Source organism: Chenopodium album, chromosome 3, assembly GCF_948465745.1.
Source record: "Chenopodium album chromosome 3, dcCheAlbu1.1, whole genome shotgun sequence".
Classification (NCBI taxonomy): domain Eukaryota; kingdom Viridiplantae; phylum Streptophyta; class Magnoliopsida; order Caryophyllales; family Amaranthaceae; genus Chenopodium; species Chenopodium album.
Window position 1 is genome coordinate 6,742,651 of NC_137836.1, and position 15,093 is coordinate 6,757,743.

At 36.5% G+C, this 15,093-nt stretch overlaps 1 protein-coding gene across 1 annotated transcript; it reads left to right on the plus strand.

Annotated features, from left to right (window-relative positions):
• Window positions 1-5,952: 5,952 nt before the first annotated feature.
• LOC145624781 (protein FAR1-RELATED SEQUENCE 8-like) lies at window positions 5,953-12,499 on the plus strand. The gene is made up of 6 exons (XM_081677870.1): window positions 5,953-7,034; window positions 7,180-7,599; window positions 8,853-9,547; window positions 11,589-11,944; window positions 12,072-12,104; window positions 12,347-12,499. The coding sequence occupies exons 1-6, from the start codon at window positions 5,953-5,955 to the stop codon at window positions 12,497-12,499; spliced, it is 2,739 nt and encodes a 912-aa protein (XP_081533996.1).
• The last annotated feature ends 2,594 nt before the right edge of the window (window positions 12,500-15,093 follow it).

Sequence of the window (15,093 nt, forward strand, 5' to 3'; positions counted from 1 at the left end):
ATGTATACTCAAAGTGTGTGCTATGACTAGTGAGTGTAGGTGACATGTTAATACTCGTGTCATGACCATGTGGCTAGACTATGTGACTAGACTCAAGCAAAGACTAAGTTAAGACTTCACGTATATACATTAAACTAGACAGGCTGTGGTATCTTAGTCATAACTTTTAATCTGTGACTCTGATTTGGATGAAACTAACGCCAAATTAAAGATAAAACTCGGGTCTACAGATCCATAGGTTGTGCGACTCGTAGTTCTTCCTAGAACTCCGGCTATAAACAAAACAAGTTGACGTTTGTGCAGTATACGGGAATAAAAATCCGGGTTGACTTAAAGGAACTATGACTCGAATTTATGTTTATTTATTAGCTCAAATTAATTAATTAATTAATTAAACAAAGTCCTTTAGTCATTAATCAGTTTATTTAGTCTTAACACAAGTCAAACAAACGGTTGGGAAAAATCACATAGAGTATATGCACAACAAATAATGCACAATTAGTCAAGTAGGCACAATATGATGCAGTGAGTTTGCAACCTAACCATGGCTCTAGTTCTCTAAAGTTCGGGATATGGTTTAGTCAATAGAGGGTCCATGGTTAATTGTCCGGATGCACCGCGCGGAAGCCTAACCGTGAAGGGTTGGTGCGAGTGGATGGGACACCGCGAGCTTTAGAAAAAACTCGCTTCCATGGTTTGGTGAATTCAACATCTCGGATGTACCCTTTGTTGCACGTAGCGTTCAATCAAGTAGATGGAGCATGAATTCCCAGAGGGTTATGTCCATATGTAGAACACATATGGGTTTCAGAATAGTGAGAAAAAATTCACTCAGGAAGTAGGATCGAGCAAACAATACGAAAAACTGGTCGAAATTAGAACGCATATTTCTGGCTTGGTATTGGGGGAAATTGGCGCTAGCAATCAGAGACTGGCGCCAGTTTTTAACTGTAGCGCCTAGCGCCAATATTGGCGTCTGGCGCTACGACTAAAATGCTGGCGCCAAGCTCTGGCCCCTGACGCTACTTCCCATATGCCTCAGCAGCTTTCTGTGCTCGATAAAATTTTTCAGTTTCGCGCGGTGTTATTTCAGTCCTAGTTGTGAAAGATATTTCTCAAATTTCCTACGTGTAAAATCCTATGTTTTTAACTCATTACGGATGGTCTTTCCAATGAGATCTTTTTTATGCATATGACAATAATGTTAATCAAAATTACGCACATGAAATACTTAGAACGTTTCGAGTCTCATCCACTCATTCTAAATCATTGCCGAAACAAATTCAGGAATTAAAATAGAAATCCTCCCCGGTGGAGTCGCCAAAAAACTGTTGGGAATAATTTCAAGCTTTAATCCCACTAGCTTGAACCCCACTGTGATCATACACTAAAGTACGGTGGCGTCCAAAAGGGAAGAAGATAGAGCAAAAGAGTCGCTAACAAGTTTTTTAAGGAACTTGTAAACCGTTCACGAGGTGAAGGTTACACCCCTTAACGATCCAAGAGATCGTCAACTCCATAAGGTCTAGAACCAAATAAGGGTTCGGGGATGAAGGTACAAATCCAACCTAAAAGAGATTGAACCTGCCCTAATAATAGGCCTCTACTTTATTCTGATCGTATTCATGTGCGCTTTTTAAATTAACATGCAATCATTAGGATTAACCCTAAACCTGTTTATCTATGTTGGTTGAATTTAATGCACAAATAAACTATTATTAGCGATCACTTGAATTTATAATCACAATTAGCCCTAAACAAGATTATTAAATATCTTATTAAGCATGATTACAAGTATAAATTCCCTTTAAACATGCATAAAAGGTGTGATCAATCAATAACAATAAATATAATATGTATCAAGCAACATAATAATAATCATAATCAACCATGAATAATAATTATAATAATCATAATAATGATCATGTTCATGTTAATATTAAAGCATAATAATAATAGCAAGATCCTAGGCATGATACTAACAAGATTAATAACAAACCCTAGCATGTCACTAAGCAATAAAAATCAAATCTTTAGCCCTAACATGATACTAACAATCATAAATATTAGGAAGAAAATAAAAGGCATCGTAACAATCATATTTAATATTAAAATTACCCTATACATGATACTAGGAATATCATAATAACAATATAAACATGATTTCTACATCATAAAATCAATAAATCAATTAAAGTACTTAATTTGATGCCTCGTACCTCTTTCTAATAACAAAATACACACGTTAGTAACTTCAAGGCAAATAATATTACAAACAATTAAATCAAATAATTGAAAGAGAGATTTGGGACCAAACCCTCAGAAATTAAACCTTTCACGTCTAGGGCGAAGGCAACTTCGAATATGGCTAGGTGTTTCTAGATCTAACGAATGCTGAATTTTGTATGTGAAAAGCAATTTTTAGAAAAGAGAAAGAGATGAATGAATTAATAGAGAATTATAGAATTGATGATTGCGAATGAAAACTAATTGTAGATGAGAATTCGTGAGAATTGGTGAGAATTGGTGAATGAAAACGGAGTTTTTAAAACGTTATTTATAGAGAAAATCAGCCAAAAAGATAAAATATCAAAACAGAGCACTTGGCGCACGTAAAACGAGATTGGCGCACCTAAAACAGAGTTGGCGCCAGCACCAGCTTATTGGCGCCAGGCGCCAATGGCTAGCACCAGGCGCTAATAGCTGGCGCCAGGCGCCAGGCCTGGTTCTAGGCGCTGATTTCAAAAATTCACGCGTTTTTGTTTTTATCATATCTTTTGATCCGAAAGTCCAAATAAGGCATATAATATGTCGTTGGAAAGATCTTAAAGTCTAATTTCCAACCCAATTAGAATCAGATTAAAATATTTTGTATATAAAAAGATATGGCCAAAATAGTGGAAGGGTGTCAGTTTTGGATAAAGTTTCATGTCTCATTCATATCTTTTTCGTTATAACTCGGATTTAATATTATAATATATCATTGGAAAGATAATTTCAAGATCTATCCAACCATATAAAATTTGGATAAATATTATGAGGCATGAAAATAAAATCTGAATATATTCCACTTCGTACAAAACAAGGATTCTTAAAAGGAGTAGTTTTATTCAATTTCAAACTCTTTAAAACATAATTATCAATCCTAACTCCATTAGGATTTAAAAGAACCTTCTAGAGTATTCTAAAAGACTATAATCAATCCTAATAGCTTTAGGAATGATAATTAATAATAGGCCCTCCTCTAGATCATTGGGCCGCATATAAAAACCAAATCGGGCCCAGTTTAGTATTTTGGCCATAACTTCCTCGATATTCATCGGAATTGGGCTTATAATATATCGTTAGAAAGGTCTTGGCAAGCCCCATCCAACTACACTACTATTGGACCCATATCATGGACCAACCAAACTGGATTGACTATTTTCTTAAAATAAGTTTTCAAAAACAGAGAGAAGAGAAAAGAATTAAAACTATCCGCAACACTAAACTTTCCACACTTTCACTTCATTCGATTATGATTCAACGTGAAAGGTACTCATCACTGGGTTTGGTTTTGGGGAGACACAAATGGGTGTCTACAACTACTAATTATGACCGAGGGACGGTGGTAAAATACTATATAAAATAGACACATCAATTGCTCCGGAATTTATTGCGCTCCCCCCATGGCTTATATACGTAGTATTTCCGTAATAAAGATATACTTCGTATATCTTAAGTCTTAACGGATCAAACCACAAGCGTCTTTCAATTTCCTCTTAAAAAATCGTACTTATACACAAAATAATCTTTAAAAAAAAAGGGAAAAATTGCCGGGAATAATCCCACATTTGGGCCCTCTGCAAAAAATAATCCCACTTTTGCGATATTTTTAAATAATCCTACCTTTATACCCAATCTGCAATGGTCCCAAGTGACCTGAAATCGGTTGAGTAGGTAACTTTTTTAATTATGTTTAATTTACACGTGTTACCACGTGATTAGTAAAAAATAAGCTTTAATTTTAATTAATTATAATTTATTTTAATTAATTATGTTAAAACAACCACCATCACCCCCACCGCCACCGTCAGCCTAGCCGAGACACTTCGTCGAGCCCTGCCCACCAGCCAGTCGCCGTTACTCCTCCTACCCAAGTCCAGACGACGACGAAGCGGGCTCCGATCTGGTTGCTGCAACTTGGCAATCAACCGTGGCTGGCTGGATGCAACCATCAGATCGGGGAAAGAGGAGGGAGGCCGCAACACGGGGAGGGATGCCGCAAAACAGATATCAACTATCAGATCGGGAAGGGGGGGAGGCGGAATCGAGGCGGGGGAAGGAGAGAGTTGCCGAAATCGGAAAAGGGAACGGGGCGGAGAAAGGGGTTTCGAGGGTTGCGGGATGGTTGGTTTTCGAGGGTTGCAGGATGGTTGGTTTTCGAGGGTTTCATGACGGTGGAAAGCAGATTGGTGGTTCGACGGGGGAGGGGGGTCCACAGTTAGGGAGGCGGTCTGGGCGTTCGGCGTCGGGGGCAGGGAGTCCGGCAGCAAGGTTGACTGGAACAGGCAGCGGGGAGGGTGGTTTGGGGTTGGTGGGTGGTTTTTATTTTTTAAAATTAATTAATTAAGTTTTTTTTTAATTTTTTTTCTTAAAAAAATTAAATTTTTAATTTTTTTTTTACTAATCACTAGCCGAACGTGTTTGATGACCAGTTGGGACCTTTAGGAGCGAATTGGGTACAAAGGTAAGATTATTTAAAAATATCCCAAATGTTGGATTATTTTTCGCAATATGTAGCTCCAAAGGTGGGATTTTTCCTAGCAAATTTTCCCAAAAAAATAAAAAAATAAAAAAAATTACATTTTAACAAAACAACAAAGTATAAAATTTGAACTGTGAATTTGGGCTAAAGCTTAACCCAGCAAATTGCTGGGGTTTGTTTTCCCAGCACAAGCAAAAGCGGGGCCCACATATGTATTTTGACGTATAAACGTACTCTTGCGGGACCCATCTGCGAAACAAATACGTATTGGCGCGGTTCTCTATACCGTTATAAACATTTTTCCCGTTTTCAATTTTCTTTCCCCCTTACTTTCCCCTTTCCAACTAAAGTTCTCCATTAATGTTCTTCAACGAGTTCGTAGTTCTTCGACTAGCGGCGCGGTACGGTATGTTAATCTGGTGGGTTGTCGTCGGATTCCGGTAGGTTTGGTCCGGCATCATCAATTTTTGGTATTAGCGGGCATTTTGGTGAGTTAAACTCATTTGTTTAATTGTATAATTGAAAGAATTTGAACAATTAACTTGCATGTATGATTGAATTAGCTACATTTGAGTAATTGTATAATTGAATTAGCTAAATTTGAGTAATTGTATTATTGAATTAGCTAAACTTGGCTGGATAGATACTGATTTACTGATTCATTATTATCATTACTGATTTTGACATAATTTGGTCTATTTTCTTCGGATTTTGGATATTAAACTGATTTATATTTATTATTTTGGGGTTGACGAATGTGAAATGTGTTGTTCTTGGTTGTCATGATACTTATCAATATGACAGTATTTAAGAGCAAAAATGATAATATATAATATAACCAAAATGTAACATGCCTGTAATATTCATTGTCATGCTTTTGATCTTATTGGAATAATCGTTTTGGTGGTTGTTGTTGATTTGTGAATGAATCCTTTTGGTACTTGTCCCTAATAAGGAAAGATAGACAGAATGAACATGTTTGCTGGTTGTTGTGGATTTGTGTTTGAACATAAGCATGTTATCTTTTACACTGTGTTCTGAGCATGAGCATGAGTTAGAAATGCTTCCCTTAACTGATTTACTTGCTGATCATTAGGTAAGAGCCTACTGCTGTTATAATATATATATATATATATATATATATATATATATATATATATATATATAATGATAAATGTGAATTTAATTTTTTGGCAGTAAAAAACATGGAATATAGGGAGGAGGAGGAAGGGGAGTTAGTTGTGCAAGATGATGTTCCGTTATCAATTGATGACGATGATGAAGAAATGTTGCAGCTTATAAAATATGATGGAGAAGGGGCTGGTGATAGTGGTGACTCAAGGTCTATAGATGAAGCTGAAGGGGAGGTGGATGGAGAGGGGAATGGTGGAGGTGATCTGGTGGATATGAGGTTTTTTAATGTCGACCCTCCTGAAATAAGGATGATATTTGATTCGTGGCAAGAAATAGATGTCTATTTCTATGCTTTTGGGAAGCAGCAAGGCTTTGGGGTGGTACGTGGCCAAAGTGCATACAAGCACTTTAAAGATGGAAGTAAGATAAAACGGGCAGTGACATGGAAATGCGACTATGCTGGTAAACCTGACACTCGAAGGAAGGTCGGTGGTAAAAGAATTGCTAGGGAGTTGGAAGGAGAACCTATTGCCAATAAAAAATCTAAAAAATGTGGTTGCGGGGCCATAGTGTATGGTAGCTTGACTTCTAATGGGAAATGGGAGCTGAGGAAAGTGTGCTTAAGTCATAGCCACCTGTTTTCCCCATCAAAGTCAATGCTGGTGACAAAGTATAGGTTAGAAGAGTTGAAGAAGGTACCGTATGTTAGGCGTGCACTCCACTTTGGTAATGATGTTGGGTTGCCTAACGCAAAACTCCATAGGTGGTTGGCTAGTCAGCGGAATGGATATGAAAATGTTGCTTTCACCACAAAGGATTTGAATAACTTGGCTACGAAGGAGAAGAAATTGAAATTTAAGGATGGAGATGCGAATTCCATGATGAATTACTTTAAAATGATGCAGAAGAACAATAAGAACTTTTACCATGTACATCGGTTGGATGATAATGGAGTTCTTCAGGATGTGTTGTGGGTAGATGCACGCAGTAGGGTTGCGTATGAGGATTTCGGTGATGTTGTTTGTTTTAACACCACTTTCCTTATGAATAAGTATGACTTGCCCTTTGCAAATGTTGTTGGTGTTAACCATCACGGACAAACCATATTGCTTGGATGCGCATTAATCTCCCACGAGGACACTGAAACCTTTAAGTGCGTTCTTATATCAATTTAATTTTCTTCTTCAAATTTATTTTTTAGTGTTTGTTGTTATCTAATTATGTTATTATGTCATTTATGTTTTTTGTCATATTTTCATATTGTAATTGTTATATTGTTGTTTAAATTGTTGTTTCAGGTGGGTGTTTTCGACATGGCTTGATGCTGTTGGAGGGGACCCTCCTATGGCTATACTGACTGACCAAGATCCGGCGATGCATAAAGCATTAAAAGTTGTGATGCCACAAACCAGACACAGATGGTGTTTGTGGCACATTACAGAAAAATTTGGTGTGAAGTTAGGGAAGCGTAAGGGGTACGTAGATTTTAAGGAGGAATTGAAAAATATAATCTATGACAGTTTATCTATGGAGGAGTTTGAATTGAGGTGGAAGGAATTTATTGAGAAGCATAAGTTAGCTAGTAACATGTGGCTTGCTGTTTTATATGATGAGAAGGAAATGTGGATTCCAGCTGCAATGAAGCATTTGTTCTGGGCAGGAATGAAGACTACACAGAGGTCAGAAAGCATTCATAATTTTTTGGGAAATTCTCACTGGTAATCACGAACTTTTATTTTTTCTCAATGGTAAACCATAAAACTTTTGATTATCAATGGTAATCATGAATTAATATTACTAAACTAATGGTAACTTAAGTTAAACAATTTGTAAATTCCTTTACCATGGTTTAGCAATCGACCTACAAAAAGACAGTAATACCCTTATGCATAACCACTTCTTTCTTCTTCCTTTGTCTTTCCTCCTCCCCGCTGCAACTCCTTTCCCAGCCACCACCGTCATTGTTAAACTACTTGTTAAGGTCAGAATCGGAGCGAACTCGGAGTGACGTAGCTTTAGTGTTGTATAACCTATGGCTTGATCATAGCAACCGAGTGAAACACGTGAAACAATTCAACAACAAACCTTAGGACGCTGCCATTCGAACCGCAAAACCCAGAGAATTCAACGGCAAACCCCGACAAATTCGAGCTAAAACTAACAAATTTGGCCCCAAAGTCAACGAATTCGACCCCAAATCAATATATTCAGCAAATTCGACCCCAAAATCAACAAATTCGACCCCAAAAATCAACAAATTCAACCCCAAAATCGACAAATTCAACCCCAAAAATCAATAAAATCGACCCCAAAATCAACAAATTCGACCTCAAAAATCAACAAAATCGTCAAATTCGACCCCCAAAATCAACAAATTTGACCCCAAAATCGCCAAAAGTCCTAGAAATTTTAACCAAAGTAAGGGGAATGAGAGGGAATCGGGGAAGAAGATCAGAGGGAATCGAGGAAGAGGGGAGGGTGGCTGATTTCGGCTAGGGAGGATGGCTGGTTTCGGCGTCCTCGAGAAGCAGTTTTGGTGGTGATGAGAGGAGAGAGAGTGTGGGTCGGGAATAGGGGAGAAGGTGCTCGTTCTAGGATTAGGGTGTCGGTGGTGGGGTCTCCGGCGGGGGATGGGGTTGAGTCACCGTTAGCCGAGCGAGCTGAGCGGCGGGGAGGGGGGTTGCTGGTTGCCTGGTAACTAGGGAGGGGTTCAGATTTATTTTGTTTTTTTTGTTGTTTTTTAAATAATTTGAAGGGTATTAATGTAAATTTATTGTTACTTAACCCAAGATTAACCCTAGTTAATCTTTTAATAATATTAAAATATCATTAATGTTACCATTAGTTTAATAATATTAATTCATGATTACCATTGATAATCAAAATTTTTAGGGTTTACCATAGAGAAAAAATAAAATTTCGTGATTACCAATGAGAATTTCCCTAATTTTTTTGATGAGTTCTTCGACAGGAACACTGGACTTTGTGACTTTGCTGAGAAGTATGTGGCTGCTATGGAGCAGCGATTGCTGTCAGAGAGGCTGGCAGATGGTAACTCGGCCATGTTCCTACGTGGTCTAGTGACTGATTTCAAGTTTGAGGAAACATTTCGGAATGTGTACACTGACTCAAAGTTTATGGAGGTGCAAAGGGAATGCAAGAGGCTCATGTACTGCACTGGTAGTAGCATGCATGAGATATCTCCAGGCTATTTCGAACATTTAATAAAAGACAGAGTATATGTGTGGGTTGAATTTGAGAAGAAGGAGAAGCCGATCAACAAGTGGCAGACTTACCGCGTTTTATACTACAGTGAAGATCAGCGAGTAGAATGTGAGTGCAAGTTTTATGAATGCTCTGGGATTCTTTGCAGACATTGCCTAAATGCTCTTGAAACGCAGCAAGTGCCTGATGTGCCTAGTAGGTACATATTCAATAGATGGCGCAAAGACATTTACAAGAAGCACACGAGAGTTAAAGTTGCCTTCCATGATCCAACAAAAACTCAAGAAGTTGTTAGATATGACAAACTGATGTTGGCATTTGAGCCTTTGTCATGTCTTGCTAGTGACATGGATGAAACTATGCAGATGGTTATTGAGGGCTTGAAAGAGTTGGAGATGAAGGTGAAGGAAAAAACTACACCAGTTGTAGACACCCATTTGTGTCTCCCCAAAACCAAACCCAGTGATGAGTACCTTTCACGTCGAATCATAATCGAATGAAGCGAAAGTGTGGAAAGTCTAGTGTTGCGGATAGTTTTAATTTCTTTTCTCTTCTCTCTGTTTTTGAAAACTTATTTTAAGAAAACAGTCAATCCAGTTTGGTTGGTCCATGATATGGGTCCAATAGTAGTGTAGTTGGATGGGGCTTGCAAAGAGCTTTCCAACGATATATTATAAGCCCAATTCCGATGAATATTGAGGAAGTTATGGCCAATTTACTAAACTGGGCCCGGTTTGAGCCTTATATGCGGCCCAATGATCTAGGGGAGGGCCTAATATGATTTATCATTCCTAATGCAATTAGGAATGATTTTAGTTTTATAGTCTCTTCTATAAGGTTCTTTTCATTCCTAATTCAATTAGCATCGATAAATTGACTTTTGTTGACTTTTCAGAGTTTTAATCAAAGAACATTTTTGAGGAAAAGATACGATTTTATCCTCCTGAACGGCAAAACTTATCTGATTTCGAAAACGCGTCAAAAACAGGCCTGGCACCTGACACCAGGCATTGGCGCCTGAAGCTAGGCCTGGTGCCTGGCGCCAGCCATTGGCGCCTAGCGCTAGTGTTGGCGCTTGGCGCCAATTAGCCAGGATTGGCGCCAGCTCTGTTTTGCGTGCGCCAGATGCTCTATTTTGTAAATTTATCTTTTTGGCTGATATCTCTATAAATAACGTATTAAAAACTCCGTTTTCAATCATCAACAACCAGTTTTCAATTATAATCATCTAAAAACCAATTTTCACCTATATTCACCTACAATCAATTTCAATTCTCATTCTCTTCCTTAATCATTCATCTTTCTTTCTTTTTCTCCACAACTTGCTTTCACATACAAAATTCCGCATTCACAAGATCTAGAAACACCTAGCCATATTCGAAGTTGCCTTCGCCCTAGACGTGAAAGGTTTAATTTCTGAGGGTTTGGTCCCAAATCTCTCTTTCAATTATTTAATTATTGTTTGTTTATTATTTTCCTTGAAGTTACTAACGTGTGTATTTTGTTATTAGAAAGAGGTACGAGGCATCAAAGTAAGTACTTTAATGGTTTTTATTGATGTTATGATGTAGAAATCATGTTTAGATTGTTATTATAATATTCCTAGTATCATGTCTAGGGTAATTTTAATATTAAATATGATTGTTACGATGCTTCCTACATTCTTCCTAATATTTATGATTGTTAGTATCATGTTAGGGTTAAAGATTTGATTTTTATTGCTTAGTGACATGCTAGGATTTGTTATTAATCTTGTTAGTATCATGCCTAGGATCTTGCTATTATTATGCTTTAATGTTAATATGATTATTTTAATTATGATTTATGATTATCGTGATTATGATTATAATTGCTTATGATGATTATGAATGTTATTATATCATCATTATTATTATTATGATAATTATTTTTATGATGATGATTATTATTGTTATAATTGTTATGATTATTATTATGTTGCTTGATATATATTGTTATTGCTTGATCACGCCTTTATGCATGTTTAAAGGGAATTTGTACTTGTAATCACGCTTAATAAGATAATTAATAATCTTGTTTAGGGTTAATTTGATTATAATTCAAGTGATCGCCAATAATAGATTTATTTGTGCATTAAATTCAACCAACATAGATAAACAGGTTTAGGGTTAATCCTATTGATTGCATGTTAATTAAAAAGCGCACATGAATACGATCAGAATAAAGTAGAGGCCTATTATTAAGGCAGGTTCAATCTCTTTTAGGTTGGATTTGTACCTTCATCCTGGAACCCTTATTTGGTTCTAGACCTTATGGAGTTGACGATCTCTTGGATCGTTAAGGGGTGTAACCTTCACCCTGTGAACGGTTTACAAGTTCCTAAAACTTGTTGGCGACTCTTTTGCTCTATCTTCTTCCCTTTTGGACGCCACCGTACTTTAGTGTATGATCACAGTGGGGTTCAAGCTAGGGGTTAACGCTTGAAATATATTCCCTACACCAGCCATTCCGATAAGTAGTGTTGGCGAGACTGGGAACAGGGCTACTCCTCCTAGTGTCAACAAGAAGAAATGTGTTGGTCCATCAAGACAAACCCCATCTTCAGTTGCTAGAAGTGTAGTTTATGGTGTTGTTGGGGTGGAAAGTCAACCTGAACCAGCCGAACCAAACCCTGTGACTATTATCAAAGATCCTCATAGCAAGAGGGGTCCAGGTTGTGTGCGGTCTTGTCGGTTCATGACGACAGTTGAGGAAGATAGAAGGCAGAAGGAAGAGTGTAGGAAAAAATATGCAGCTAAGAAGGCTCGAGATGAGCGGGCGAGAAAGAAGGCTGCAACAAAAGAAAACACTGATGAATGTGTAGTAGAAACTCCCCAGTCTCCACATACCTTTACAAACTCCATTCAGGGATTAATATGTTTAGTACCTTTTGATTATCAACACTAAAGTAGGTAGCGTCATTAACATAATATGTTATTCCATGCAGGTTAGTGAAGACACCGTAGGGAATGATATTATGGTAAATCTCGGTTACTACTAGTAATTTACACCACCACCAATACACCACCAAACTTTCAATTTTCATGTTACTTTTATGCTTAATTTGTATTTCTTGATTTATTAGTTCTGTATCATCTAATAATTATAGGCAATTATAGTTTCCAATACTTGTTTTAGATTTTGTTACTTATTTCTGTTACATATAATGCAATAAAATAAAATAATGTTTTTTCACATTTTACTGTCAAATTACTATTTTAGGATATGCCTCCCCCGTCCTACGTCCCGCCAAATCAGTTTGTTGGTAGAGATGTTGACAAGGAAGGATATGAAGATGATGTTAGTGCAGATTCAATTTTGCCCCCCATTTTTGAAGATGACATTATAAGAAGACATGGTCTTGAATGGAGTTGATTAGATGCACTACATTTGATAATGTTTGTCGGTTTTTGGTTTTGTTCATAAGTTACATTTGGTAATGTGTGCAAGTAAAACGATGTTCATTTTGATGGCTTAATCATATGTTACCATAATATGTATGTATGTAATTTGATGTTAAATTTGAAGGGTTAATCATATGTTATCATAATGTGTGTAAGTAATACGATGTTCATTTTGAAGGCTTAATCATATGTATTGTCTTTTCATGTGTTTTGCACTATTAACTTTTCACTTTTTCTTGTCTTTTTTATTCTATCCTGTGATACTTCAGCAATACTTCAGTAATACTTCAGTAAATTGTCATTTCAGTCCAATTCTTGTCATTTATTGTCCAGCATGCGTAGTTTAAATTCGAATTCATCCTATATAAAGGTGTAGAAAAACTCATTATTACCAAACCAAACCTAGAGCAGATATATTTAAAAATATGTCACACCGTTACTCTCTAAACAATCCTAAGTATCCTGACGGTTGCCATGGTATAGATTCTCTAACAGAGATCTTGTACTTTGGACCAAATACCTCAAATACCACTAAAATGAACTTCAATAATTTCAAGTACGGCTTCGTAATGAAAGATGAAGAAGGGGTCATCCAGTTTATGGCTGTGGACGATGCTGATGTGAGAGCATTGGTTAGGAACCCGAATGCGGCGTGGCCCATTTCAATGTCCCATTTGCAAATGATTTCGGAAGCAGGTATCACAAAAACTGCTCATCTTCCAAATTATAATGACTTATGTGGAGTTATTCACCCTACGGGAATAAAATATATTTTAGATTCCTTCAATTTTGCGGCTATGAACACGATCTCTAAAATTGTTCCACCACCCCTAACTGATATAGCCGATCTTGTCCCCTTTTTAAATGTCGACTGTCCTATTTATCGTCTATGTTCAACTCCTGTTGTAGTTAAAATTGGGTCTGTGAGTGATGCCCTTTCAGTTTTCCACGTTCATGGTAATATAAGTAGTCTTCAATTTGGAGTCACCCAAGATTACCTAAACAAAGATTTTCCTGATTCTCGATACTATGTTGTCCGACTTACCCCCCACAACAATAACTCACTTATTTTACCATATGGAACTCCAATTGTAATATGGAATGTTAGAGATGTTGCTCGACCGTCATTTGTTAGTAATTATGATGTCATCACTCGTAATCATATCCTGCTGTATTCATTTTGGTTGAGACTCGTAGTCAATATACCAAATGGATACACATTCATAAGAAAATTCTATGTTCTAAACTGGTTGAACATGGCTACCACGGCGTGGGCCTAAGTTGTGGTGGCATTGCTCTTTGGGATTCAAAATCGGTTACCTGTGAATCCATGTTTGTTGGAATGTAAGGAGGGACCATTCAAGGAACAGGGACAATTGAGCTATTTCCTCCTCCTATACATATATAAGGGCTGTAAATTATGATATAACTAATTATATATTGTTTTAGGGCTGTAAATTGGCATTATATGTTACTGATTTAACTAATTATATATTGTTTTAGGCCCTTGACAACGCTGGACCATCTTCTGCTGGACCATCTTTCGTCGGCTCAACTTCACGTTATTACAATACTTAGGCTATAGCCTGTATTTCAATTCATTTCATGAATTTTATTGGCCTCTATGTGGGCTTACTCTGTGGGCCACTTATGTACTAACTATGGCCTTGTTTGGAATGTTGTTGGTTTGGTAAACAAGATGTTGACTCTTTTAATTGACTCCTTTAAATTTTATTATGTTGTTTATTATGTTGTCTCTTTTAAATTTTATTATGTTGTATATAAATTATATTATGTTGTATATAAATTATATTATGTTGAATATTCTACTTCTGTTGAATATTTTGTTGACTCTTTTATATTTCATGAATCTAATTTTGTTGGCTCTTTCACTTATGTTGAGTCTTTTACTTTTGTCATTTTATTAGAGCGTCCTTTACTACGTTGATTGTTTTACTTTTGTCATTTAAAAATTTAATATTGTCATTTTGACACATTCGTATTGTCATATTTGTATTAAAAATTAATATAATGCTAATGCATAGTAAATGCATAGTAAATGCTTCACAAGATGTTAGTTCATAGTAGTAAATGCTTCACAAGATGATAAATAATATGATAAATTATATTAGCTTAACCCAATATTTAAAGCCTCATCAAACTAATCATTGAACCTTTATCATCAAGCCATAATCAACCATTAACAGCATAATCAACCATTTACAGCATCATCAAACCATTTATAGCATCATCAAACCGTTGTTATTACACTACTTAGTTACAACTTTATTTTCACATGTCATATTTCAGTAACCCAAAAGACACCCAAAACATGATATTTCAGTAACCCAAAACATGATGTTACCAATAATTTCTATATATAATATTGTCATAATTACCCATATATCTAATAGTGCCATAATTCCGAAAATATTTTATCTAATACTGTCATATATACTAATTTATATATCTAATTGTTAATAATTCCATAATTTATCGGTAATAAGCTGGGTTAAACCTGATAGCATTCCTTCGGTATCCTAATGGCTCGATATGTGCATAAAC

Bases quoted from the DNA above. Each gene is read 5' to 3' on its own strand.
- LOC145624781 (XM_081677870.1), top strand. From the start codon at position 5,953: ATGGAATATAGGGAGGAGGAGGAAGGGGAGTTAGTTGTGCAAGATGAT. The intron at 7,600-8,852 runs GTAATCACGAAC...GTTCTTCGACAG, and splicing joins TTTTTGGGAAATTCTCACTG to GAACACTGGACTTTGTGACT. The intron at 12,105-12,346 runs GTAAATCTCGGT...TTACTATTTTAG, and splicing joins CCGTAGGGAATGATATTATG to GATATGCCTCCCCCGTCCTA.